Source organism: Lepidochelys kempii, chromosome 2 (genome assembly GCF_965140285.1).
Source record: "Lepidochelys kempii isolate rLepKem1 chromosome 2, rLepKem1.hap1, whole genome shotgun sequence".
Taxonomy (NCBI): domain Eukaryota; kingdom Metazoa; phylum Chordata; order Testudines; family Cheloniidae; genus Lepidochelys; species Lepidochelys kempii.
The window spans coordinates 108,831,396-108,858,677 of record NC_136381.1 but is presented as its reverse complement, the minus strand read 5'-3'; the positions used below and the strand labels follow the sequence as shown (position 1 = coordinate 108,858,677).

General features: G+C 41.5%; 1 protein-coding gene across 1 annotated transcript in view; it reads right to left on the bottom strand.

Annotated features, from left to right (window-relative positions):
• Positions 1-5,215: 5,215 nt before the first annotated feature.
• The window catches only part of MBOAT1 (membrane bound glycerophospholipid O-acyltransferase 1), a 91,710-nt gene continuing 69,643 nt past the window's right edge, over positions 5,216-27,282 (bottom strand). The window contains exons 9-13 of the mRNA XM_073331898.2: positions 19,652-19,755; positions 14,404-14,468; positions 12,773-12,905; positions 11,141-11,292; positions 5,216-7,374 (exon numbers count right to left, since the gene is read on the bottom strand). Of these exons, the coding sequence (XP_073187999.1) occupies positions 7,239-7,374; positions 11,141-11,292; positions 12,773-12,905; positions 14,404-14,468; positions 19,652-19,755 (590 nt within the window). The 3' untranslated portion in view covers positions 5,216-7,238. The remainder of the gene's footprint in view (positions 7,375-11,140; positions 11,293-12,772; positions 12,906-14,403; positions 14,469-19,651; positions 19,756-27,282) is intronic.

Below are 27,282 nucleotides of genomic sequence, written 5' to 3'. Positions count from 1 at the left end.
GCCTCAAAACACATTGACTCCATTACCACAATGGTAGTCGAGTGAAGCAGAAAATAACCAACACCACAGGTTTCCTGTACAAACTAGACCAATGGTTTTCAACCTATTTATCATTGTGGGCTGCATATGTGGCCCACAATGTGTTATCTAGGCCGCCGGTTGAGAACCACAGCGCGCCCCCTAGAGCCTTATGCGCAGTGCCTCCCGCCCAGAGACCCCTCCACAAAGTGGGGCCAGGAGTGGAGCCCAGGGTGGGAGGGGTCCTGGACCCCACTGTGCAGGGCCAGGCAGCAGTCCCGACACTGAACTCAGCCACTTGGGTCTGGGTAGCAGGGCAGCCCCAAACCCTGCTGGACCCTGCAGGGCTGGCCAGGCAGCAGCCCTGACCCCGCCGCACACCACCACACGGGGCCAGCTCGTGACCCCTGCCGCACTGCACCCTGCCAAACCAGGCAGCCCAGACCCCGCGGCACAGGGCGGCCAGGCAGCCGTTAACCTGGCCCCATGGCTTTTAGCACACAGCTGGGCTGCACCTGTGTGCTAATTGGGCCGCATGCGGCCTACGGGCCACGGGTTGAGAACCACCGAACTAGACAAACACACACTTCCCTTTAGATCAATGGATAAGATTGTGAACATATTCCCTTTTGTGATTACTGGAGTAGCTTTCACATCTAACTGTCCCCCATAGCAAAAGATTGCAAAAATCCTTTACATAGAAAACATATGTGAAAACCACTCTGACTGCACTATTTGCTTGGTTGGATAGCTGCAAAATCATTCCTGCTTGATTTGCTGGGGTCACCCACTAACAACTAGCCAGGGTATTTGAGTTTCCACTTGTACACAAAGGCCCCTATTCACAGAGGTCACTTACAGGCATATTTCCACTTTATTTAATTTCAGCACAAGATTAGATGGGTAGGCAGTTTTTTCCAAGAACAAATTCAAATACTCTATATTATCATTGTCCTCTCTGGGAGGGAAGAGAGCAGTTGTCTGATGGATATATCTGAGAATTCATTTGAAACACATACTGGATTTTTATTGGACTATGACTGGGCCCGTTATTTTTAGCAATTTTTGAGTTTTATGTAGAGATAAAAAAATTGGTGGTTTTCAGGGCTCTCTCTTTTATATACTGTAAAGACAATATACATTACATTTATTATATACATTACTCATTACAGCAGTATATACAGTAATGAGTCATCCCGTTGTAATGTTCCCTAAAGTGCTTTAACTTAATACTGTTTCAAAGAGCACTACATTAAAGTGCACTGGGAAACCTTTTGTGTGCACCAGCAGGATCTACCTGAACCAATTAATGTGAAGACATCAGTCCACTTTAGAAATCACACCCTTGTAGAGCGAATTACTGTTTCAGGTAGACAAGATACACATAACAATTTCTGGTGTTTTTCTGGGGTGTATTAGATAAACTCTGATTTGTTTTTTTTTCTTGTTGTTTTGTTTTAAAATTGGGGTGCTTTGGTTAAAACTGAAAACAAAAAGCTCTAACTACAGCTGTTGAGAAAATCAGACAGGAACAGCTTTGTGTTAGGGTGGAATGGCTCTCACAACATCCTGTGTAAGTAAGTGTGAGGTGCACTGTTTCAAGTTGCCTTTGGGAAGCTTTAAATACATGCTGTACCACACTACTCAAGCAAATGCATTTCCTTTAATATTCTCTTCAATGTTAGTCAAAAAATTACCAGCAAATCAAGCCAATGTTGAATGGTGCTCACAAATATGAGATACATAGACAGGAAGGTGGTAAGTGCCTGGCCCCATGAAGTTAATGGGAATTTTTCCATTGACTAACTGGTGCCAGGATTTCACTTGATATTTCTAAAATAGAAGATGGATCCATTTCTTAGTTATAGCACCCAGACAGTCGCTGTGTTTCACAAGCACTTATCAGTAGGGTGAAATTTAAAGGATTTTAAAATCTGAAGTACGTGGAGCATACACATGCAGAAAGGAGCACTCAGAACAGGAGAGAAATAAGCATCACTTTTCTCCCACAGCATTCTGCCTTCCTGCCCTGGCATGCTACAAGAGAGCAAACACAAGTGGGGAGGGGAAAAAGGAAACATGCATATTGAATGGTAAATGAAGTACATTCGTGCCTCTAATATAGTGAGGAAATTGTTTCAGAAAAGTTAATTTCTTCCAGAAATGCCAGTTCCACAAGATTTTTATTCATGAGGCTATTTTTTTTAATGTTCAGTTTACTGAACTTAAATGTCAGTTTCAGCCTTTTTTCTCCCTCCCCCTCCTAAGCATATCCCAGTTCTGTGCTAGATTTTATGTAGAAGAGCATGTGCTGATGAATAGCAGTTGGAATTTGGGCTCCATCTAAGTTATTCATGAATAAGAACACTTGCTCATCCTCTAGGATCTAGTTTCTCTGTCTCCATTTCAGGGCTCCATATTTCTCTTGCTCTCCTTCAAGTATCATCTGTCTCTGTCTTGAGGATCTCTTTGCAATATCCATCTCTTTCTGCTTCCAGCACCAAACTGAGCCTAAAGAGTGATTACAGGCTACTAAAATATGACTTAGATCATAAACCTATTTAACAGCAGTATTTTTAAGACCACGCTCAATTTACATCCTTCTAATTAGAGACCAGCAATGCAAAGCCAATAACTACGTTCAACAGATTTTCCAGTATTGTGCATTAATGATCTGATTCTCTACTGCCTTGCATATCATGCAGTAATTTACACTTGTGCAAATGGGGCATGAATTGCTAACTAAATGAGAATTCTCCACTTATTTATACCAGTGGTAGCCTTTTACATTGATTTGGCACAGATGTAAATGACAACAAACTTGCAAGGCAATGGAGAATCGGATCCTAAATCCGTAACCTGAAAAGAAATTAGGGAAGACAGAACGCACTGTATTTATAAGGCTATTTCCAGGGCCAATAAAAGTTCCTTTCAGCATGTATTAAAAAGGCAGATCTTACAGAACTATAAATCCACAGCTGGGTTAGCCATATCACATTGGTATGCTGAGCCAAGTGATCTGGCTAGTCTAGAGAGAATAACACAGCAGAGAAAAAGTTGTTTAAATGATTTCCAAGACATCATTCTTTTTGCTTTGCAGCTCTTGGACAAAATTCATGCAGCAAGGTTGCTTGCTTGTAATTCAACATTTTGAAAAGAACAATACAATTTTAATTCAGGAAACATATCCGAGGTAATCTCAAACCCACATGAATATTTTTCAGTAGAAGTGAAACCCCAGGGTTCAAGTTTTAGTCATGGTGCTGAATGTCTGAGGATGGACTATGACAGGAGAATGATGGTTTACGCACTAGCAAGAATACAGTGAGAAAGTAGTAGCAGATAAGCATTAGAGTTAAACAGCTTTTGCTTCATGAAGTGCTGAAAAAACCCAATGTGTGGTATATAGCATGCATTGAATGCTGAGTGAGATAAGGAGTATGGAACAGAGACACAGGGCCCTGAAGAGAGAACCCATTGCAAGGAGCATCAAAGGCAAACCAGGCAGTAGGCCAGCTGTCGAACTTCTTATTTATTTTTGAAGGACTTGGGGTGTTAAACTAACCTGTTTGGAAATGTTTACTCTGATCTAAGCCCAGTGCTTCCAAAAACTTTACCGGTTCTGTAAGCGTTTGCATTGATCCCGCCCCAAAGCCTTTCTAGGACTTAAGTGCAGGTGACACGTAATTTACTAAAATACTTCTTCTATATTCCCGTTAGTATAAACATCTCTCAATATTAACACAAAGCTTCAAAAAGGTAGACCCTCATACCAGGTATGTACCTAGGAGGGTCAGGCACGATGGTAAACCTAGGCTGGCTGTGACCCTGCAGCCATGCTGCTATATTTAGCATGCTAGATCAAGCATAGAGAGCATATGTATGTCCACCCATGCTGGGAGCACCCTCCCAGCAGCTGTGTGGACGTATTCAGCCCTGGATCAGCCCTATGTACTTACATCCTCCCTTTCTAGTGGGTCCTGGGCTAAACCCCCTGTAAGCTGCGTGGCCGCGTAGCTGCCTATTAGGCACCGTGCAGGCACTCAGGGCTGCAGTCCCAGACTTGCTGTGGCACCTAAGCTCTCTCCAAACCTGCCACGGCTGAGGGACAGGCACCCCTCTCCAAGCCCCTCCCCAGCCCGGCCTGGAACTGCCGTGGCCAGGGGACAGGTGCCCCCAACCCAGCCCAGCCCCAGACCTGCCACAGCCAGGGGACAAATGTCTCCTCCAGCCCTTACCCAGCCCAGCCTGGACCTGCCTTGACTGGGGGACAAATGTCTCTCCCCACAGCCCAGGTGCTGCTGTGGGGAGAGAAAACTAGTGGGGAGGGCATCCTTTCTCTCCCCACTGTAGCCCTGAGGAGCCCCACTGAACCCCAAACCCCTCATCCTCAGCTCCACCCCAGAGCCCGCCCCCCAGTCGGAGCCCTCACCCCCCCTGCACCCAACCCTCTGCCCCAGCCCCCTCCTACACTCTGAACCCCTCAGCCCCACCCCACATGTGAATTTTGTTATGTGCACCAATATGGAGGACACATCACCTCCATATTGGCACACATAACAAAATTCATTCCACACTTGGGTGGGAAAAATTAGAGGGAACACTGGTGGGGCCAGCTGCAGCAGCCCTGTCAGTGCAGCAAATTTGGAGTCATACTGCCAAGAAGCAGGAAGGTGAAGATCTGATGGGTATCCAGAAACCACACAAGGACACAGGGCCTCTGTAAGGATTCACCTTGTCTTCCTGCTTACTGGCTGGTTTTTGAGCTAGGACCTTTCTTACTTCCACAAATGTCACCCCCTCCCTGACAGAAGAATGCCGAGGAAACTTTGCAAGGAGAACATCCTAATTCCTGTAGGGGTCTGATCTAGCTATGTAGGAATAGATTCACCACACCACAGAAATGTCACAGCAAGTTCTTAAATAAACAGATGTAATACTGAAAAACAGAACAAAAAAAATGACAAAAAATAAACCAATTTAGGGATGAATCCTGCTCCCATTGAAATAAATGGGAGTTTTTAGCATGGATTTCAATAGCAGCAGCATCTGAACCTCGCTGTGTTTGTAAAATGCGAGACTGAGAGATGTGATTAGTTCCCACCGTATCTGTAATGATCTTTCACCTTGCTCCAGGAGACACAGGCCCATTCTCTCCAGATTTTCATACTTCCCTCCCATTAATAAGGCCACACAGTGACAAAAAACAGTTCGTTTATTCAGACCAATCTTAGTAATCCATCTCTTCTCCAAAAGAAATCACCAAATAAACTTTCCCATGAAATAGACACTACGCTAAAAGGCTGTTGGGGATTTGGAAGATGGTGGTGGAGGGGAGAAAAGCAAAATCAGTCCATCAAGAAACAAAGTGTAACTGTTTACATTGTTCAGTTTTGGTTTCTTACATTTTTCTCCCCAAAGAAGGGATTCTGCAAAATTTGAATTTATTCTGATACAAAAACTAAAATAAAATAAATGTGGTAGACTCTTTGTTCATTTACACTTCAGACAGATTAAGAAAATCAATGGTATGTAAGGGAACTGCTTCATTTCTAAATGATTCTAAGAAAACCAACTTAGAAAACATTTAAAAATATTTACAGAATTATTTGGTGCACATTTTCATGTGTTCCTTTAAGAGGTCCTCTCTGACTAGATTTAGTTTTTAAACTTACATAGCACTTTTTATCCTGTTCTCTTAAAGCGCTGTGTAAACGTTAATGGAACCTCACAACACTCCTGCGAGGTAGGTAAGTATTATTATCCCCATTTTACAGAAGGGGAAACTGAAACATAAGAAGGTTAAGTGACTTGCCCAAGATCACACAGTGAGTCAGAAGCAGAGCTGCTGATTCTCAGTCCCTTGATCATATCACAATCCTTCTCTTGTATAGTTCTCTTTTAATTTTATTTTTAATGGATTGTTATCCTTGTGTGAACAAAATTCCTACTTGCCAATACATAATATTATGAGAAACAAGTTGATCTATTCCCAACCCTTCCTCCAGCTTTTGATCTGTGACTGACAGTTTTAAAGCACTAAATCTGCAAGGTTTCCCTATTGCTACATTATATTGATGATAAAAGTATCACATCAAAACATATCACTCCAAAGCTGCAGGGTAGTGCTGAACATCAGTCACATCCCAATTATCTTTGTCTCTCAGGCCTGGTCTAAACCTAAAACTTAGGTCAACCTAGCTATGTCACTCAAGGATGTGAAAAATCCACACCCTTGAGAGACGTAATTATGACGACCTAACCCTGCTGTAGACACCACTATGTTGACAGCAGAATTCTTCTGTCAACCTAGCTACTGCCTCCCAAGGGGCTGTATTCACTACAGCAGTGGAAACCCCCTTCCGTCGCTGTAGCAAGTACCTACACTACAGCAGTTAGCTGCAGTGCTGTAGCTGTGCCATTGGAGCACTTGTAGTATAGACGTAGCCTCAGCTAGAGAAGTTTCAATCTGCATATCATAGGATAGGATATTTTGATTTTTTCTTTTTTTAATATATATAATTTATTTATTTTTTATATTTTAGTTTGGCCAATCCAGTGGCCGATGTTCACAGAAATCTACTTGAATGGTTTCCAAGTCACTAATTTGCCCTCACACCAGCAGGTGTCACTGAGAGCAATTAGGAGTCTCCAAACTGCTGAACTCGGGCAGCAGGTCCCTGGTTCAGGACCACATGGGAAGCACTTGCACCCTGCGCTTTGGCCCTCCTCCTCCGCTGGAGTCAATGCCAACAGTCTCAGGAGCCAAGGTTCTGTGGTTCTACACCCCGGAGCCCCTCTGGCCATAGCCAGGATAGGAAGCCAAAGACTCAGAAGCCTAGAACACCCGTCTGCTAAGCTGCTGAGCTGACTCTTGCTAGTTTTTTTTTTAAATGATTAGTTTCTTAATCTCAAAATTTTTGTTTATCAAATGTACATTTCTGTAAAAGATCAAAAACATCTGTACATGTGAAGAAAATTAAATATATAAAAACACGCCATAAAAATAGTCCCTGTATTTATAAAATCAGAAGCACTGCTCCTCAAGCCTGTAAATCTTTGTTACTGGGTCATCTGGAATACAGTCCACCAAGCTCCAGTCTGTCCTTTCCAAAGCGTTTTAAATTAAGCAATAACAATGCCATTATCTTTTTATTTTCTCCCTTTTGTTTTTGGTATGACACTTCACTTCCCAATATCAGTGGTTTTTCTTTGAGGTATCATTTTTCTTTCTTGTGTTTAACAGAGCTGTGTGTCACTTGATTCTGAAGCTGCCTCATGGCGTGGTCTTGAGGTTTGATTGGTAGGACCAGCAGCAGCAGGAGGCTTAGAATGTGCATGTGAAAGTACATTGACCTAGCAACGAAAAGAGAAAGAGATAACAGGCTTGTTAGTAACATATGAATGCTACAAATTGTATTAGTTCAGCACTACAACCAGCTCCATCTGATTCAAGAGGTTTAGACATAAAACAAAGCACCTGATAGTCATATACATGACAGGCTTTTATGCCCTGGGATTTTACAAGGATTTTACAGCAGTATGTCACACTATAATATGGCGACATCCAACCCACTGAAGTCAATGGAAGTTTGGCATGGATTTCAACAGGGCCAGTATTTTCCCGTATATTGTAACATCAGACAAGGGGCCAAACCAAGAACCCTTTTCCCAATCCCTAGCCCCAAACTTTGACAATTCAGGTGAAATGGACTCAGAGGTGTACTACCCATGATTATGGTTTGAGAAACCCAACCCTGGCCTTCTCAGCTTATCTCCCACTGTTCAAGAATATACAGGGATACATTCTCAGAAAGCCTCCCTTTTGTGCAAGTACAACTTGTGCCTGAAAAAATGGCACCAGCAACTGAAGGACAGAAGAGTTTCCAGTCAAACTTCTGGTTGCTTATCTGAAATTAATTAAAACTCTGAACATTTTTTAGATTTGCTGATCATTAATAAAATAATAAAATATAATCATCATCATAAAATACATCATGATCGGAGAGACAATGGCACAATGTTAAATAAAGTAAAGACATCTTCCCTATATTTACTTCTATAACTGATAGTGTTCAGGGTCAACAGCTAGTTAAAATGGAAAATGGGATACCTATTTTGGTGGGCCCATAGCATATGGGTTGAGGAAGGCCAGGGAGCTGTGCATGGGTCCAGCACCTGACCACTTAGCACTCAGTACCTGACCATCCTGGAATGGCCTAACTTTTCAGTGCCCCTGCTATGTTCCTTCCCTCATAGTTCTAAAATCCCTGGAAGGTGCCTGAACCCACAGACGTGTCCACAATGTCCTACTCCAAAGGCACACAGTCACCTTGCACTCAGCTCAAGTCGCCTTGTTTGAAAATCCCATGAATTCATACATTACCTTCCTATGCTCAGGCAGTGAAACACACAGAAATCATAGAATCATAGAATATCAGGGTTGGAAGGGACCTCAGGAGGTCATCTTGTCCAACCCCCTGCTCAAAGCAGGAACAATCTCCAGCTAAATCATCCCAGCCAGGGCTTTGTCAAGCCTGACCTTAAAAATATAATAATATGCTTCTCTGGATAATGAATTGAACATGTGGGGGATCCAGTGGGGAGTGCAAGATTTAAAAGACTGTTATACTGGGAGGTGTTAATGGCTACCATCCAGCTGTCTTTGATCCACGGATCAATCACAGACCTGATTAAAGTCAATAGGTGGGTAATTACCCTTCTTCAGGGCTAAAGGAAAGAAGCAATTAAGCCCCTTCATGGAGTGAGATAACTGGAGGCAATAGAAGCTATTTCCCAAGGCAATCTGTTTCATGGCAAAGCTTAAACAGGGTTAAACTGTGTAGTCGGAGGGATTTCCCTTGGACTGATTGCAAATGCAGGATCTAGAGCGGTGGTTTTCAAACTTTTTTTCTGGCAACCCAGCTGAAGAAAATTGTTAATACCCATGACCCAACAGAGCTGGGGATGAGGGGTTTAGGGTGTGGGAGGGGCTCAGGGCTGGGTCTGGGAATGAGTGGTTCAGGGTGTGGGAGGGAGCTCTGGGCTGGGGCAGGGGGTTGGGCTCTGAGTGCGGGTCAGGGCTCTGGGTGCAGACTCTGAGGTGGGGCCAGGGATGAGGGGTTTGGGGTTCAGGAGGGGGCTCTGTGTTTGGGGGGGCTCAAAGCTGGGGCAGGGGATTGGGTCACGGGTTGGGGTGCGGGCTTACCTCAGGCAACTCCCAGTCAGTGGCACAGCAGGGGTGCTAAGGCAGGTTTCCTGCCTATCCTGGCACTGCGGACCGCTCTGCGCCCCAGAAGCAGCCAGCAGCAAGTCCAGCCCCTAGGCGGAGGCACGCAAGCAGCTCCGTGTGGCTCTCGCCCGTAGGCACCGACCCCCTCAGCTCAGTGCAGAGCCAGTGCTCGGGGTAGGGGCAGCACACACAGCCCCGTGCCCCCTTTCCCTCCCCCCCGCCTAGGAGCCGGACCCGCCGCTGGCCACTTCTGGGGCGCAGCACGGTGTCTGAACAGGTAGGAGCTATCCTGCCTTAACTCAGCAGCACCGCTGACAGGACTTTAACGGACAGGTTGGTGATGCTGGTCAGAGCCACCGCGACCCAGTGCCTCCATATCATGTTGCCTCTATACAAATCCATGGTACGCCCACATCTTGAATAGTGTGTGCAGATGTAGAAGCCCCATCTAAAAAAAGATATATTGGAGCTGGAAAAGGTTCAGAAAAGGGCAACAAAAATGATTAGGGGTATAGAACAGCTTCCATATGAGGAGAGATTAATCAGACTGGGACTTTTAAGCTTGGAAAAGAGACGGCTAAGGGGAGATATGATTGAGGTCTATAAAATCATGATTGGTGTAGAGAAAGTAGATAACGAAGTGTTGTTTACAACTTCTCATAACACAAGAACTAGGGGTCACCAAATGAAATTAATAGGCAGCAGGTTGTGTAGGTACCATCTATGGTCAGAGCTGTGCTAAACTAAAACTGACAGTTTTTCCTTCGCATGTATTGCATGGTAACTGCGATCTCTTTACAAGTATTTATTAACGGAATTTAGGTTAAGATGTTGGTATTTTGTCACCTCAAATGGCCTTTGGTGGCAAAAAGGGCAAAATTTTGCGCTTTGAGCAAATTCATAAGTGTTCATGAGTTTGTCACATTCAATATTTTTACACTGAGATAGCCCTTATCTTTTTTTATTTGTTGCTGTTGCTAAAGACAGAACAATGAGACATTAAAATGGCAGCCAGGAATGAATCTTGCCAACATTGATACAAGCTTCAGATTGGTGTTGGCATTTTAATAGTTTTGTTTAAGTAAGGAGAAAACTTATCTAAACATTTTCATTTTTTTATAAAAAAGGACAGCATTCAAAACCCCTCAAACAGACTCACTCACAGCTGCTCTTTTGACTAATAGTTTTCAGTCTTTTATGATCAAGTAATGGAATGTCTCTTTTTTCAGCCAAAAACTGTTATTCTGTGTTAGACAAGGTTGACCATAAAATGGAAGAAAAGTAAAGTAATTTAGTCAAATCTCTCTTTTCAACTCATTTTATGCTTCACTATACATAATCTTCAGAACTACCCTTTTATCTCATTTTTAAAATACTTACAGAAGTAACTGCACATAAAATAAGAGTGCAAAGCAACAAAATTATTTTAATATACAATGAATCAACCATGTATCTTTATGCCCTGCTGATCAATTCAGAATCCCTTCTCATGAGCATTTTACAACTGGAAGTTAGTTGTTTTCTCACCTAGACATTTCCCAATATAAGGTTAATTTCATTCCTACCCACCCCGTCCTTTGGTCTTGTTAATAATTGGTACTGGGATGCTCTGAACAGGGCAGCAGCCAACGCATGGAAAGTCAGGTCAAACACGAATTTAAAAAAAAAACCCTAAACTAAACTGAGAAAGAAAAGGAAAATTATTCTAGCATGGTTAAATGAATTCATCAAGTTATACAGATGAAATCACTCCTGATGTTATTAAATAACCTGTTGGATTCCCTCCAAATGATGGCAAAATTCTAATCAGCTCCCTTGACAGGTTGGCTTATTAAACAAAGCCCCCTGGCTACAGGTTTAAGGTATAAGAGTTAAAAGGAGGAAACTTACTTGTATAACTTAATCGTGGGCTCAACAGCCAGCATAACAAAAGGTGCAACAGTATAGCAGACAGCCAGTTGAGTGACAAACCATGTGACAATGTCATAGACCACCTTGAGCGACTTTGAAGACAGGAAGTAATGTCTGTAATTGTTCCTTATCTACAAATCAGGGAGAAGAGGATTAAAAAAACCCCCAACCCTAGATTTCTTAGTAAACACACGCAGACTCACTTCACATCTATAAAACTCTTCATCCATTATTATTTATATTGTATTATTTGTATAACAATGATACCTAGAGGCCTCAACATACCACATACTTATGCTCCAAAGAATTTATGGTTTGGATAGACAGGACAGATTAAAAGTGGGAGAGGAAATGGAGGCACACAAATGCTCAAATGACATGCCCAGGGTCCCAAAGCTGGTCAGTGATAGAACTGGGAATAGATCTCAGATCTCCTGAGTTCTATAACTACTGGACCAGGCTGTCTCTCCAATGGGCATCTATTGGCAATTTTGTTCTTTTTTGGATGAATCGGACCACTGCTTATAAAATGTACAACAGAGAGGAGTTACACTCTCTAGCAGTTGCTTATGCCTGCAAGCATTTTGGATTTCTACAGATGCTGGTTTATTTGGAGGGGTTTTTTTAAATATTTTTTTTGGGGGGGTATTTGTTTTAATCTGTGGAATGCATCTTCACAAGGAAGGGTCAAATTAAGTGCAAAGTATTATTGTGGTACAGTATTATGGTAACTATTATTGATTGCCAGCTTTATTCACTTATGGAACTTAGTCAAACTGATATGGATATATACCCAACGTCAGACTATAGGTAAAAGTGATGGTGCTCTCCAATCTCTTCACAGTGGATGTTTCCACTAGAATGACCAGCAGTGATACAGTTAGTAATGCTGTAAAATTAAATTGTCATCATTAGGATCCAAAGTTAACATTCTTCTGCAACAAATGGGGCCAGTTCAAAGTTCTCAGACATACTGTTTTGTGTGATCTATCTGCAGATTTAGTCAACAATGCACTGCGGTCCCATTCAGAATTCTTTTTTTGCAACCATAAAGGTCAGAAGCTTTTCTTTTTTAAAAAAATGAAAGTACATAGTCTGGAGAAACTGGTGTGGTCTACAAAGACATGCCTATACAGCCTGCAGCCAACTGTTGGCTCAATCCAGTCTATGAGGTCTGTACTTTACACAGAATAATCACAATACACAGATGAGATGGAGGCTCTTTCTACCTGACCAGGTCAATTATGAGACAAATGAACCTATGCACAAAGTGTATGACTGACCACTAGCATTTTGCATAGCCCCTCACCTCTCTCTCTAGGACTGTAGCCAAGTTCAGCGTCACAGTCCCTGCTCAGCTGAATCAATAGGAACAATGGCTGGTTGTAATTATAGGAAGCACCTACAATTATTGCAGTATAGATCAACATTTCAGTGAGGATCATCTCAACAGAAAAAGGTGTTACATGGATTCATCCCTCGTGTACAGTCAACGGTGTTATACCAGGGATGAAAATGGCTCAGTATGTCAAAGGTATATAAACACCCAGCACTGAAAGCTTTACAGTAATCTAACATAAGCCTCTGAAGAGAACAATAAAGGCTACGTACTGCTCTGGATGCTAATGTCATAAGGATTCCGGTAATGAATGTAAAGTAATATCCAGGATAAACACCATGCCACAGGGCTGACAGGATAAATGTTAAGGCTGTGGGGTACCATGGAGCCCTGTCATAGCAAACACTGGGAAGAAATGAAACAAACAGAAAACAGCAGATTGAACAATACAGATCTCCTTGAATCTTAAAGATACATTTCTGATCTCCTTTATGTATCAGGGGCCCAGTCCTGCAAACCTTCATTTACATGAGGGTCAACTGGATTACTTGCACGAGTAAGGCATTCTCTTGCGATTTAATTAATCATCATGGAATTTAAACTTATATATAGGCATGGTAAATGAGAACCCGCCTTATGCCATATTATTTATGCCCTCTCTATATATCAGAGAGAGCATAAATAATATGGCATAAGGCGGGTTCTCATTTACCATGCCAGCATTTTCCCATCTAGAACTCTGTATGTATCCTGAGAAACTTGACTGATATTCAAGAGTGGGTGGGAGTTTGAAAGCAACATACTCACAGTTCCTTTTCTATTTCAATATTCTTTAGGCAGAATATTATCAGCCGCTGCCCGTACCCTACATCACAGCCAGCCAGTTCCTTAGCTAGTGTAAATCAATGGACCTATGCTGACTTAAACTAGCAGCTAAGGAAGACGTAGCTGAATGGTTCCGTGTGCGTAGTTCAGAAACACAGCAACAGGACCCTAAGAATCTTGCAACATCTGAGTTTTAACTCAGAATGCAATGGTCCTAAGAAATGATCATGGTAGTTTATTTACCCAAAAACATTGTTTACTTCACTCACGAAAAACAATAGAAACAGATTTTTCAGATCCATATTTTTACACCAAAAACAGTTAGGACAAACAGTATATAAACTCCTGTATTTTGGAGGTCACATCAGTTGACTTGAACCAGACTTTTCACATACCAAAGCATTGTTTTCACAGTACCAGAGACAGGACTGAGCTACAAAATTTGGATTAATATTACTATTTACAGTAAGCCATAGTGATGACAGTCTGAAATCAAATTCCCTAGTGTTGGACAAAATTTACTTTGTGCTTCTCAAGTTGGCATATTATAAAGACAGACCTAAATTGGCACCTGAAGTATGTGGTGACTGGTGCCTGTGCAACAGATTATATTGAGGCTACGAAGTTTGAATCAGGACCCAAGATTTCCCAAAGTTCCAACTGGAGAACGAGTTTAGACCCAATTCAGGCCTATCTCCAATAATAATAAATCAATTTCAAGTGCAAGGGAGAGAGAGATAAAATATGATAAACTCCTAGCAAAATAATACAGATGGGTAACGAAGACAAAATATGGACAGTGAGAGGTGCTATAAAAATGTTATTTAGGAAGACCTGTATAGCTCACTCATGGCTTTGCTGCTCTTGAGTAAATGTGGTCATTCCAAACATGTAGCAATAAGAACTTCAGAGCACCAAAAACATTGTAGCACACAAGTTCTTACAGTCACAGGGAGAAATGAAAGAGACCGAGAGGCTGTTGTACATTTATCAGATTCACCAGTTAGAATTACTAGCCAACAGTACCACCTAAAAGTAACTGCGTCTCATGAGCAATTGACTGTTTTACTGTTCTTACCACTTTAGCCAGGCAGCTGTCTGAATGTTCCAGTTTTCAATGTACATTTTGAAACTTGTTGCAGTCTAGGAGAGAGAAGAAAGTTAACATCTCACACTGGCTTTGGAACGTACAGGACAATGCCAGTCTCTACCTGGATTTTAAACTGAGAGGTTTACATGCAGTATGCTAGTAGTAGTAGCTAGCTACAGTCAAGGGTGTGTCAACATTTCCATTATAAACATGTTTTGGGGTTTATAACTCAGCCATAAGAACTTACTCATGGCTGACACTTGCCACTCAATTTAAAAATCTCACTTTTTATTATAAAACAAAACAACAGTGTTTGGCTATCTTTCAAATTATGGAAAAAGCCAAAAAAGGTTTTCTAATTTCAGATATTCATACCAACCCAATTCTTCAACTTACAAACAACTGCTTTTTAATCTTTAAACCTTAGGTGGACTGGAAATTAGGTGAACTGGAAATCCCTAGAGTGCTATGAAAACAAAAGGTTTCTAAAATAAATGCCTTCTTGAGGGTAGGGAGACAGATAAATGAACTTGTTCTCAAGAAAAAATGGAAAGTATTTTTAGTACATGAACTTAGGGCCAAATCTTCAGCCCAGAGTGCACCTTGAGAAACTCAGCCGGGCTGTAGGGAGATACCAATGGGGAAAGGGGAGGCAAGCCCACAGAGCAGTTACATAACCACTCTGCAGTGACTACTTCAATCTGTTGACTCAATAAGCCCTTTATGCCCCTCTCATGGTTGGAGGACCACAGGAAATTAGTGGAAATTATATAGTGGAAATTAAACAGAGAGAAACCATACTAGAATGGGTTTAAGGTAAAGAGACCAATTAGGAAAAGCCAGGATATTCAGAGTTAAGACTGAAAAAGTCCAACTGTAACTCACCTTATTGTGATTAGATGTCAGAGAGGTCTCCAAATAATGGGTGATCTAATATACCAGACAGGCTGCCATACTTTAGCAAAACTGGCTGAGTTAAGCATGGCGTTTCAGTTTTGCTTTGTCGTTTAGGTTCATGTCAGAACTTGGAGGTTATTTATTTACTGTAGTTTCCTGGTGGCTTACTGTAATGAGAAGTGTACCCTTAAGGGAAACTCGCTCCAGAAACAACGCTCCAAGTGAATTTTGGATCATTTTAATGTGTGCTATATTCTCAGTCCAGTTTTTCCTTCGTAATAAGTTGATAACCTAACATCCTGAACAAACCTTAAAGGTTTGCTTTGTTAATAAAAAGCACCAGAGAAGTCTCTTTACTGCTCACTGCTTGAATGCACTCTAAAGTGCAGCCCAGACTAAAAGGAGTGAAAGTCTCCCTTAGAAGTAATCCGACAGCACCAATGAAAATGCTGTGAAGTGGTTCTCAATATGGGCTCTCCAAGGGAACTGCTGCTTTCTAGTTGCAAACATAAATCACATGAGGAGGTGGCTTTCTGCACCAGAGCTTCATAGATTCCAAGGCCAAAAGGGACCATTGTGATCATCAAATCTGATCTCCTGTAGAACACAAGCCATAGAATTTCCCTAAAATAATTCCTAGACAGATCTTTTAGAAAAACATCCAGTTTTGATTTAAAAATGGTCAGTGATGGACCATGCCCCTGGTAAATTGTTCCAATGGTTAAGTACTCTCACCGTTAAAAAATTATGCCTTATTTTCAGTCTCAATTTGTCTAGCTTCAATTTCCAGCCATGGAGCTTATTATACGTTTCTCTACTAGACTGAAGAGCCCATTGTTAAATATTTGTTCCCCATGTAGATCATGAAGTCACCCCTTAACCTTCGTTTTGTTAAACTAAACACATTGAGCTCTTTGAGTCTATCACTGGAAGGTATGTTTTCTAAACCTTTAATCATTCTTGTGGCTCTTCTCTGAACCCTCTCCAATTTATCAACATCCTTCGTGAACTGTGGGCACCAGAAATGGACACACTATTCCAGCAGCATTTGTACCAATGCCAGTATAGGGTCAAAGGGCTCTTCCAAAGCTCACAAGGTCTTCTAAGAGACCCAAGGGAAGTGTGAACTGGAGTAGGGCAGGAGAGGGGCCCAAAAGTACTTGAGTGCTTTTGCACCTCAGTCCAAAATACTGGAGGTTAGAGCAATCTTCATCAGTGTTCTAAGAGTTAAATTAAAATAACCCTAATTGACAGACACAACTTAATTGCATTATAGTACCAGCTAGAGAAAGGAACTGTATTTCCTTGCTTCTATCAATGTTGTCCTTTTTCACTTGACAAGCGTTGATTTTTTCCCCTCTGTGTTTCCAAGAGAGCAGCCAGTCAAGCTGGCTGTCAAAATGGAAAGCTCCCTGGCAGGGTTCTCCTCAAACCTTCGGTTACAGATATTGCAGCCACAAGCAGTATCTTTTGGGGACTACTGTATTACCTTTGTGAAGGTTATACGGATCATTGTGAGCTAGGAAGTGTATTCCACTCCATGCAGAAAGGTTACAAAAGCACCTCCAAAAACTAAAAACACTGGGGCATAATTACTGCAGTTCTTCGGACTAGAAATAGCTCCAGAGAAATACCACCCCCTATACATATACTGGATCAGGCAAATGCCAGAGGCAAGAGACACAGAAAGGGCCTTTGATGTAAAAGACTGAGTTTATCCTGACAGAAGAGCCTTGTTTTTGATTCAACAAACAGACACGAGCCTTTTGTCCAAAGGGGACCCCGCCCTGCTGAAGGGTTGGAAGGATTCTGATCTGCCAGACTCCCCCCAGGTACCCTTAGTATGTATTAGATCTTTTTATGTTTTCATCCTCAAATGTACTCTGCTGTGAAGGATCCATCTGCAACATATAATCCCTGGCCATAGCCCTTGGAGAGAAATCAAGTGCGGAGGCTGGACCTTTGGTCAGATCTGCTGAAGAGAATCACAGTGACCGCAAGGGGGCTGCTAACCTAAATCCCTGGTCAGAAGGGAGATGGATGTGGGCTTCTGCTCAGAGAGAGGTTCTGGCTACAGCCTGAGCGGGCATTCTTTGGGCAGACCATAGAGGGGATCAGTGATGAAGTTACCTCAAATCTTTGATGCCTTCCACACATACTTAGTCTTTCATTGTGCCTAAAAGACTTCACAACACTTCCTAATTGACAGTCTGCTACCTGCACTGAGTGTATTTTCACCTGGCCATGATCAAATGGTGCCAGCAGCAGCCACATTTAGCACTCGGCTCAAATGCAGAAGTGCTTTACGCACGTAGGTGGCTCTTACTATTTGACATGTATTGTACAGTACCTAAAAGAATCTCTCAGGAGGGGGTTTCCACGGTGACAGGTGACATACAAATATTCAGGAAAATGCTGTCCCAGCCCTGAAGAGCTCACAGTCCCATTAAAGGCAAGGTGCAACAAGTGAGCATTACAAACCAAAGGCAAGAAGCAAAAGGGAGGACTAGTAATGAGAGGACACTTATTTAGACTAACATCAAGAGCAATTAGGTGTCTTCTGAATCATTTATCTCCTCCCCCACCATAACCCCCAAGTCACCAGCTTATAAAAAAAATCAGCCTTTTAAAATTTCCTATTCAACCACAATCCCATGGGCCCGTTTAATATTTAACCCTGCCTGCCCCACTCTGGGGGAAAAAAAATGAGCCTGCACCTTGTGGCCTCCCGTCGTTTCAGACCTCCCTCCATCCACCAGGGCCTCCCCCCGTGGGACTCTTCCTACAGGTTGTGCTCTTAGAGGAGCCTTCTCCATAAGGACAGCCAGACCAGACAGCATCAGTTCAAAGGGAAGTTCAAAATGGAAATGAGGCTGTGGCATCACAGAGGTTCTGGGGCTGATATGGCCTCATTGCTCCTATCCTGCCAAGGGAGTCCCCTCTCCAGACCCTCCCCCATAGCCCATATGACCCAGAGAGGGGAAGGGTGCATGAGGTCTACAGGATAGGCGAATGGGTTAAAGTACTGGGGAACTCACAGCTTCTCTTGCTTAGCGACATTCCTCCCCAGTTTCCCCTCCTCTCTGACTGATACAGTGAGCACTCCCATTCCTGTTTTCAATCTATTTTAGATTCCCCACTCAGGTCCTGGGGGCAAGGGGGAAGCTGAGTGCACTTCCATCTGCAATTGGCTGCGAGTGCTTCTACACTTGAGCTGTGCAGCCACTGTGGGTGCTGCAAAAAAGGAGCAAGGAAAAATACTCCAAGAGTGATGGATGCAAGCTTGGGCAAGGGCTAAGACAAGCATAAAAAAGGGAAGATGAAAGGGAGAGGGTATAGTGATGGTTCTCAACTTTTCCACTGAGAATTATAGGGGCCCCTAAAATTTAGAGATGAGTTACCAGACTGTGTCTTTTGATAGATCACTAAGCTACAATGCAGTTAACTCATTGGTTTCCTCTGCTTTTCCTTCTAAAATAATAAATCATGAATTGTAGATGGAGAGCTCCTGTTATTCTGTGAAAATAAATCTGTAGAAGGAGAAATTGGGAATGGCCTATTGCAGACTCCTAGACATTTTCTCATGCAATTAGCACTCAGAAGATATTTATCCTAGGCGACAAACTAACAGAAAATAAGTTGGTCACACTTTATGGTAAGGGTACCTTTATAAATATTTTGTAAGGGACTAATGCATGTTAAAAGCATGCCACTGACATGAAGAATACATTACAGATGTTCTGAGAAACAGTGTGGTCTAATGGAAGGGAACTGAGGTAGGAGTAATTCTTAATTCTATTTCTGTCTCGTTCCTTGACATATTCTGTGACTTTGGGCAGGTCACCTCACCATTCTGTATCTGTTTCCTCTTCTGCCCTTTGTCTGTCTTTTCCATTTAGAACATATGCTCTTTGGGGCCTGCCCTGTCTCTTACAGTGTATTTGTACATCACCTAGCACAGACGAGCCCTAATCTCAGGTGCGTCCTCTACCTGCTATTGCAATACAAATACTAAAAATAGTAACAACAGATTGTTACAAGCACATAAATAGAAGATGCTATCATGGTTATAAATCATTGTTATAAGCAATCTATTGACCTGCTGAACTCTACAATAATTAATGGTTTATTAAAACATTATTAGCTCTTTAGAAACTATTTACAAATGTAACCTTCCTATGAAGTGTGACCAATACAATTTATATGTCCAAAAGATAAAATTCAAAATCACTAATTCTAGACACACCTTTGGCAGAGAAAAATGTATCCCTGTTACTAATGAACCACATCATAATCATCACTCCATAATTATACCATGATTTTGTTTCTTTTAACTCACCTCAATGTTCCATATATTTAAGTTGGATAGCAGATCCCAATGGAAATTGCCTTGCTCATCAACACCACTGAACCCATAGCCAGCTGCATTGTTGACTGCATCAGCTGTAACATCAATGCAAACTATTCAAATTAGACTGTGGCAGGCGTCATTTATTTTTACATGTCTGTCAGACACTGAACACAATGACAATGCTCAATAAACAATAAGAAAATTCTTAGGGTGGAGAAAAAATCTAGTAAAGAACAATGAATAGAAAGGGTTTTTCTAATTATTATGAAACTAAAACATACACATACCAGGGTTGCATTAAAATTAGGGCTGTCAAGCGATTAAAAAAATTAATCGAGATTAATCGCGCTGTTAAACAATAATAGAATACCATTTATTTAAATGTTTTTGGATGTTTCCCACATTTTCAAATATATTGATTTCAATTTCAACACAGAATACAAAGTGTACAGTGCTCACTTTATGTTTATTTTTATTATATTTGCACTGTAAAAATAAAAGAAATAGTATTAAGTGAACTGAAAAATAGAAGTACTGTAGTACAATCTCTTTGTAAGTTCAACTTTCATGATAAATGTAGAATTATGCACAAAAAATAACTGCACTCAAGAACAAAACAACGTCAAACTTTAAAGCCTACAAGTCCACTCAGTCCTACTTCTTGTTCAGCCAATCGCTCAGACAAACAAGTTTGTTTACATGTGCAGGAGATAATGCTGCCCGATTCTTGTTTACAGTGTCACCTGAAAGTGAGAACAGGTGTTTGCATGGCACTGTTGTAGCCGGCTTTGCAAGATATTTATGTGCCAGGTGTGCTAAAGATTCATATGTCCCTTCATGCTTCAACCACCATTCCAGAAGACATGCGTCCATGCTGATAATGGGTTCTGCTCAATAAAGATCTAAAGCAGTGTGGACTGATGCATGTTCATTGTCATCATCTGAGTCAGATGCCACCAGCAGAAGGTTGATTTTATTTTTTGGTGGTTCAGGTTCCGTAGTTTCTGCATCAGAGTGTTGCTTTTTTAAGACTTCTGAAAGCATGCTCCACACCTCATCCCTCTCAGCTTTTGGAAGGCACTTTAGATTCTTAAACCTTGGGTGGAGTGCTGTAGCCATCTTTAGAAATCTCACATTGCTGATGTGACAAAATGCAAAGAAGGTACCAGTGAAAGTGTTCTTAAAACGAACAACATGCTGAGTCATCATCCGAGCCTGCTCTAACATGAAATATATGGCAAAATGCGGGTAAAACACAGAGCAGGAGACATACAATTCTCTCCCAAGTAGTTCAGTCACAAATTTAATGAACTAATTATTTTTTAACGAGTGTCATCAGTATGGAAGCATGTCCCCTGGAATGGTGGCCAAAGCATGAAGGGGCATATGAATGTTTAGCATATCTGGCATGTAAATACTTTGTGCTGCTGGCTACAAAAGTGCCATGTGAATGCCTGTTCTCATTTTCGGGTGACATTTTAAACAAGAATCAGGCAGCATTATCTCCTATACATGTAAACAAACTTGTTTGTCTGAGAGACTGGCTGAACAAAAAGTAGGACTGAGTGGACTTGTCGGCTCTAAAGTTTGACATTGTTTTGTTTTTGAGTGCAGTTATGTAACAAAAAAAATCTACATTTGTAAGCTGCACTTTCAGAACAAAGAGATTGCACTATAGCACTTGTATGAGGTGAACTGAAAAATACTATTTCTTTTGTTTATTATTTTTACAGTGCAAATATTTGTAATAAACATAATATAAAGTGAGCACTATACACTTTGAATTCTGTGTTATTGAAATCAATATATTTGAAAATGTATACAAACATCCAAAATATTTAATAAATTTCAATTGGTATTCTATTGTTTAACTGTGTGATTAAAATTGCGATTAATCGCGATTACTTTTTTTAATTGCGATTACTTTTTTTGAGTTACTCGTGTGAGTTAACTGCGATTAATCGACATCCCTAATTAACATGTATCAGTATTTGCCACATAGTGCAGTATCACAGATACAACCATTTCCTTATACTTGTGGGGAGGAACTACTGCAGTGTCTCAAATTCAAGTTTCTGTTTTTTTTATTAAGATTTGGTAAACGTTAAGTTTTAGTGATGACTTTTGAACACCCCCTATACAAAGTTCTGTGTTGATCTCACAGCTCAGTGCCTCACTTAATACCAGACTGTCTCTGCACATCAAATACTGAGATGTACAAACAACCTACAGAAATGGAGGCCTGGTTCATGTCAGGTTGGACACTCACCCAGCCCATCTTCACATACTATGCTCTTCCTAGAAGACTCATTGTTCTTCCTTATTCAGGAAGCCCAGTGGAATTCCATGGGCAGCAGCTCTTGCTGCATTCTTTCCCACGGAGCAAATCAGGGTTCTGTCTTGCTCTGGAACCCCTCTGATAATTGGGTCTGGATTTCAAAGATCCTGCTTTTAATCTGCCTCTGTCAAAAGCCCTTTCTCTGTGCATACTGAGAAGACAGGAAGGACTCATAACCTTTAGGTCTCTAAATACAGCCAAGCCTATAAATATTGGAAGGAAAAAATGAAAGTATAAACACTGCTAGATTTTTCTGCCTAGTTCCATTATAAATGACAAGCCTGATCAAGAAAACTGAAGATAAAGCTGAGCTTTTCATTTTTATAAAATGAAGTCAGCATTTCTGTCTCGAGATTCAAAATTGGTCTTGGTCTCTCTTACAAAGTGTTATGAGATTAGGTACAAATTCAGGGATAACCCTGAAGTACAACTCAGGGATGCAGTCTAATCTAAAAGCAGTATTCTAACCAGAAAAATATGGACCTTTCCCCTAACCTTCCACTTCACTGACAAGCTCCTGGAAACAGAGGCTTCCAAGTCTTGGTTTCTGATCCTAACAATCTAAAAACAACTCTGCTTGTTGTTTTACTTCTTTTATTGAACAAGAAAGTGTCTGCTACTAGATCAATAACAAGTGCTCACTGCTGGTGCCAGATTGCTAGAACTAAATAAGAAAACTTATATTTAGTCCCTTCTTGCCTTAATGTCTACTGCTGTTCGGGCTTTCTACATGCTACAATACCTTTCGGCTGCATGCTACAATACCATAGGCCCAAATCGTGAGATGAACAGTCAGCCCAGGTTGCTGGCTAGGTGTTAAGTATGTCCGCAGGAAGGTCACAAATGTCCTTCCACAGGCTGTGGAGTTGACATGCCTGTAGACAATGGCTGAAGTAGCCTCTTTGCTGCCAGTGTATGCACAGGACCAAGAACTGGAAGATCTGTATAGCCATAAATCTTCTGGCCCCATCCTGCCCTCTACGCTGCAGCCAGGGAACCCCTTAAAGAACTGTGCTCCATGCAATAGGGAATCATCTCCCACACATACACTTCAAACTGCAATGCTACTTCTTGATCCCAACACAATGCTGAGACCTTTAGTCTCCACAGGCTGCAACGCCTAATTAAAGGCAAAGGTGGATAAAACCTGCATTCCAGTGTTTAGTATTAAAACAGGTCTGTTAGCCCCAGTGCAAAAGTGGTTTGGATGCAGCATAAAGTAGTCTGGAGTGCAGAAGAATTGCCACCTTTCAGTCATCAAATTACTGATAAAATCCTGGACCTACTGAAGTCTAATGGGAGGTTTGCCATTAACTCTAGTGGGGCCAGAATTTAACCCTATTTGGTTAGTTGCTTATGTGGGATCCACCCCGTCTATCAGATTGTGGAATTCAGGTCTAAATGGTTTTTAATAATACATATTTTAAGTCTTAGTCAAGTTTACAGCTAAGTTCCAGTGTTTAATGCTCCCAACCAGAATGCTTGAATTTTCTATCTTTTCATGAATCTGGAGGAATTCTGCAATGTGCCTCACACAATAACATGACTGTCCTTTTCTGGAAACAGCAACTGCTTATTGGCAGTTTTAGTAAATGATTATATAATGCCCTATTCCACACAACAGACAGCTTAACTGAAAAGGGTGGGGAGGAATCATGCCATTTTGTTGCTTGGATCTGTAACATAGATAATAGAAGCCTCGCTCACCACTAGACAGAGCATGCTTTCCCAAAACTCACAAGATTTTTCCGCAGTCTCCAAGATTAAGTCACGTCATAAATCCAAAGGCAGTTTTTCTCTCTAATAATGTGTTTCTAGTTTACTACCCACATTTTTCCAGTTTTCTAATAATCTAAATCTATATCCAACTAAAATAAATTATTTCTCTGAATTATTTATTATCCCAAAGCCGTTTCTATTCCACATATACCAATCCCAACTATTTTCTTCCACTTATTATTTTCCTGCACTTTATCACAGCTCTAGTCTGAATGCTCACAGTCCCTTTTCTAGCCCCTTCCATGATGCTCCTCTTCCATGTCCAGGTATTTGTGCCTCTGTGTAGCAGCCTCCAAACACTGGTGTGAGGTGGACAGGAATATGATCCCCACTTTTACATATAAGGAAGCTTTTGGTGATCTTCTCTATTCAGCAAACACAGTCTTTCTCACCCTTTCATTTCAGTATAGCTTGCCAAGGGATCGCCTCTGACACACAAATGAAGAAGATTAAAGAAAAGAAAAGTATATGTGGGGGTGCGGGCAACAGAGTGTCAGTCTGAAGTTATTTTTGGAAGTTACTTTTGGAAGTTATTATTTAAGAAACACATTCCCCACCCTAAAATCCAAGCCATTTACTACTTTCTTTTCTATAGGCCTCTCTAGCCTGCTCCCTTCTGGGAATGTTTGATTCTCCCTTTCCTTGCAGAAGTGTTTTAGATCCCCCTATCTTCTCCTAAGATTTCATCCCTCCCTCTCCCCACACCATTATCCATCCTATGCTTCCTTTGTGTGTGTCCTGCCTCATTTCCATATATATACCTAGCAGCAACACTGAAAGGACTTGTCTGTGCTCTTCCTGTGGCCCACTAGATGTGAAGACTGAAACCCACTGACTGATATCAGTCCCACTTGGGAGCTGTTGTTCCAGTCAATGCTGTTGTTTCTATCCAACCGCAGAGAAAGATGGTATCCATTTTTCAGGGGGAAAATAAGAACACTTGTTTCACATTCTCACTCAGTAAGAATGGTCAGAACAGGTTTAACTATCGATACATTAGAAGAGTTGGTAGAGAGTGATCTCAGTATAATGGTGTTTGCATTGCTGCATGGGGATATGAGGATTATTGTAATATTTTGCAACACAGGCTACTTTTCTTTGGTGAACAGTCAGAAAACCCCTTTGCTTTTACTCTGCCTGGGATCTGCCCAATAGCCCTAAAGGCTAATGTCATTTAATAGAAGGAAGTAGTCTGTGGGTTAGAACCAAAATTTAGGTTTTGTTAAAGGAAACAATTTTAGGTGCGTGAATTGGGAGGGGGGTTCTTCTGTGGGCAGTTTACATAAAATTTAATAGAGCTGTTTTTTTATTTCCTTTTAAAATATCATTGGAAATATGGTTTGGTTTCAAACACTCCCTAGCTGTGTTTGCACTTCAGTAGGGTAGCACTGGAATAAGGTTGTAAAAGAACAAGCAAGAACAAATGGTCTATTTTCATCATCCAAGAGTAAAGGGGGGGGAGGGGTGGAGGGAGGAACCAGTATAGTAGTGAAATAGTAAGGATGCTTTACACTTATAAAGTTCTTTCCATCTGAGCATCTCAGTGAGCTTCACTTCACTTAATTTAGCCTCCAAACACTGGTGTGAGGTGGACAGGCATATGATCCCCACTTTTACATATAAGGAAACTTAGCCACAGTAATAAGTGCTTGATTTTAAAAGGCTGAAGCCCAAGGTCTGCACAAATTCTTTGGCTGCACAAATTGCTGTAAATATGCACTAGGGCAAGCAAATGCCCAATTTATAGTAATAACTGGTGTGCACAAACACATGCAGACAATGGGTCTCAACCTTCTGAATAATCATGAGTGACTTGCTCAAGTTTATACAAGAAGTCTCAAGCAGAGCTGGGAACAGAGTCCTCCTGAGTCCAAGTCCAATGCCTGACCTACAGGATCAATCTTCCTCACCCTAATTGTTGGAAATTAAATTGTATTAAATATTCTCCAATTCAACAACTTAAGGTGTTACTAAGTAACACAGAGAGTTTCTTAAAAGCCTTGTATGTTTAGAGTAGCTCAAGGTTTGTAAGTGTATTCAGATACTGTCTCGCACCTATTGTTTGTCCCTATTATTTCCTTCTCTCAGTGTCACCTGATATTTTCCTCTTTGCGGAATTTTCTCTCAATAAAGACAAAACTGGAAGAAATATATTGAATATAGCCTTGCAAAACTGTTACAAGTAGAACAAGTCAGAGTTACGAACACCAGAGTTACTAACTGACTGGTCAACCACACACTTCATTTGGAACTAGAAGTACACAATCAGGCAGCAGAAAAGAAAAAGAAAAAGAAAAAAGCTAATACAGTACAGTACTGTGTTAAAAATAAACAGGTGAGTGGATGAGAAGAATTTTACAAGACTGATTAGCCAGGAAGTTTTACACCTGAGCAGCTGACAGTGCTACTCCTCGTCCCATGCAGGAGAGCTCTCTCTTCAGTATAGCGGACCAGACTCTTTTTCTGCCTTATGGCTGCTCTGTACCCAAGTGAATGGGGAGGGCAGGGTTAGGGGTCAATTCACCCAATCCTGACCATCCTTATCTCCGCCCACACCCTGCTTCCCTTTCTCCCTTGCAAGTAAGTGTGTAGGATTGTCATCCACAGGAGATGGGGACTGAATGTGACTAGGACCACTACAGATTTTGTACCAGTATAATTGGCAGTTAGGGGTGTGATTTTTTTTTTTTACCAATATAGTCATACCAGTAATATGGGTGCAGCTATACTGGTATAAGGCGCCTTATGCTGGCATAGCATATTCCCTAGTATAATTAAAGCGGGACAACTTTCTAGTTACAGACAAGTCCATAAGCATGGTTGGACAGAGATTCCCAGCTTTGGATAGGCTGGTTCACATCTACAACGGCCTTGTAACTACTAGGGTGATCACAGGCTCCATAAGCCCCCATCTGCCCCACAAAAGTACAGGACTGGGGCCAGGGAATACAATCAGGGCACAAAGGATACAATCTTTTCTTCTTAAAGTATTAAGAATACCAATAAAAGTAATTTAGGTACAATTAACACGGTGCAAGTGTAAGGGCGAGGTGTTACATACACACACCCATACTCACATCAATGATATTACACATCTAGATTCCAGAGGTCACATCCTCCTCACTGAGTTCAATGGAGTTATAATAATTGACATCAGCTGAAGATCTGCCCCCAGGTACGGGGGAGGAGGGACATTTGCTGCCAACTGACAACAGTTTTAAAGTAGATCAAACTTCTGGCCTACACTATTTGACAGTGTCCTTTTGAGATTTATAGTCAATATACCCACAGCACCCCAAATCTCTTTCCTTGTGCAACTAGCAGGGCACAGACGGACTGTGCACCCACACTGGTTTCAGTGGGGCTCTGCTCACATGCAGGGGTGCTGTGGAAATTGCAGGATTGGGCCCAAAATTAAAAAAAAAAAGTAATTGTTTTATGACAATTTCATACACCCCACTGTTTATGTATTAAATTTATCTGGACACAAAATAAGCCATTT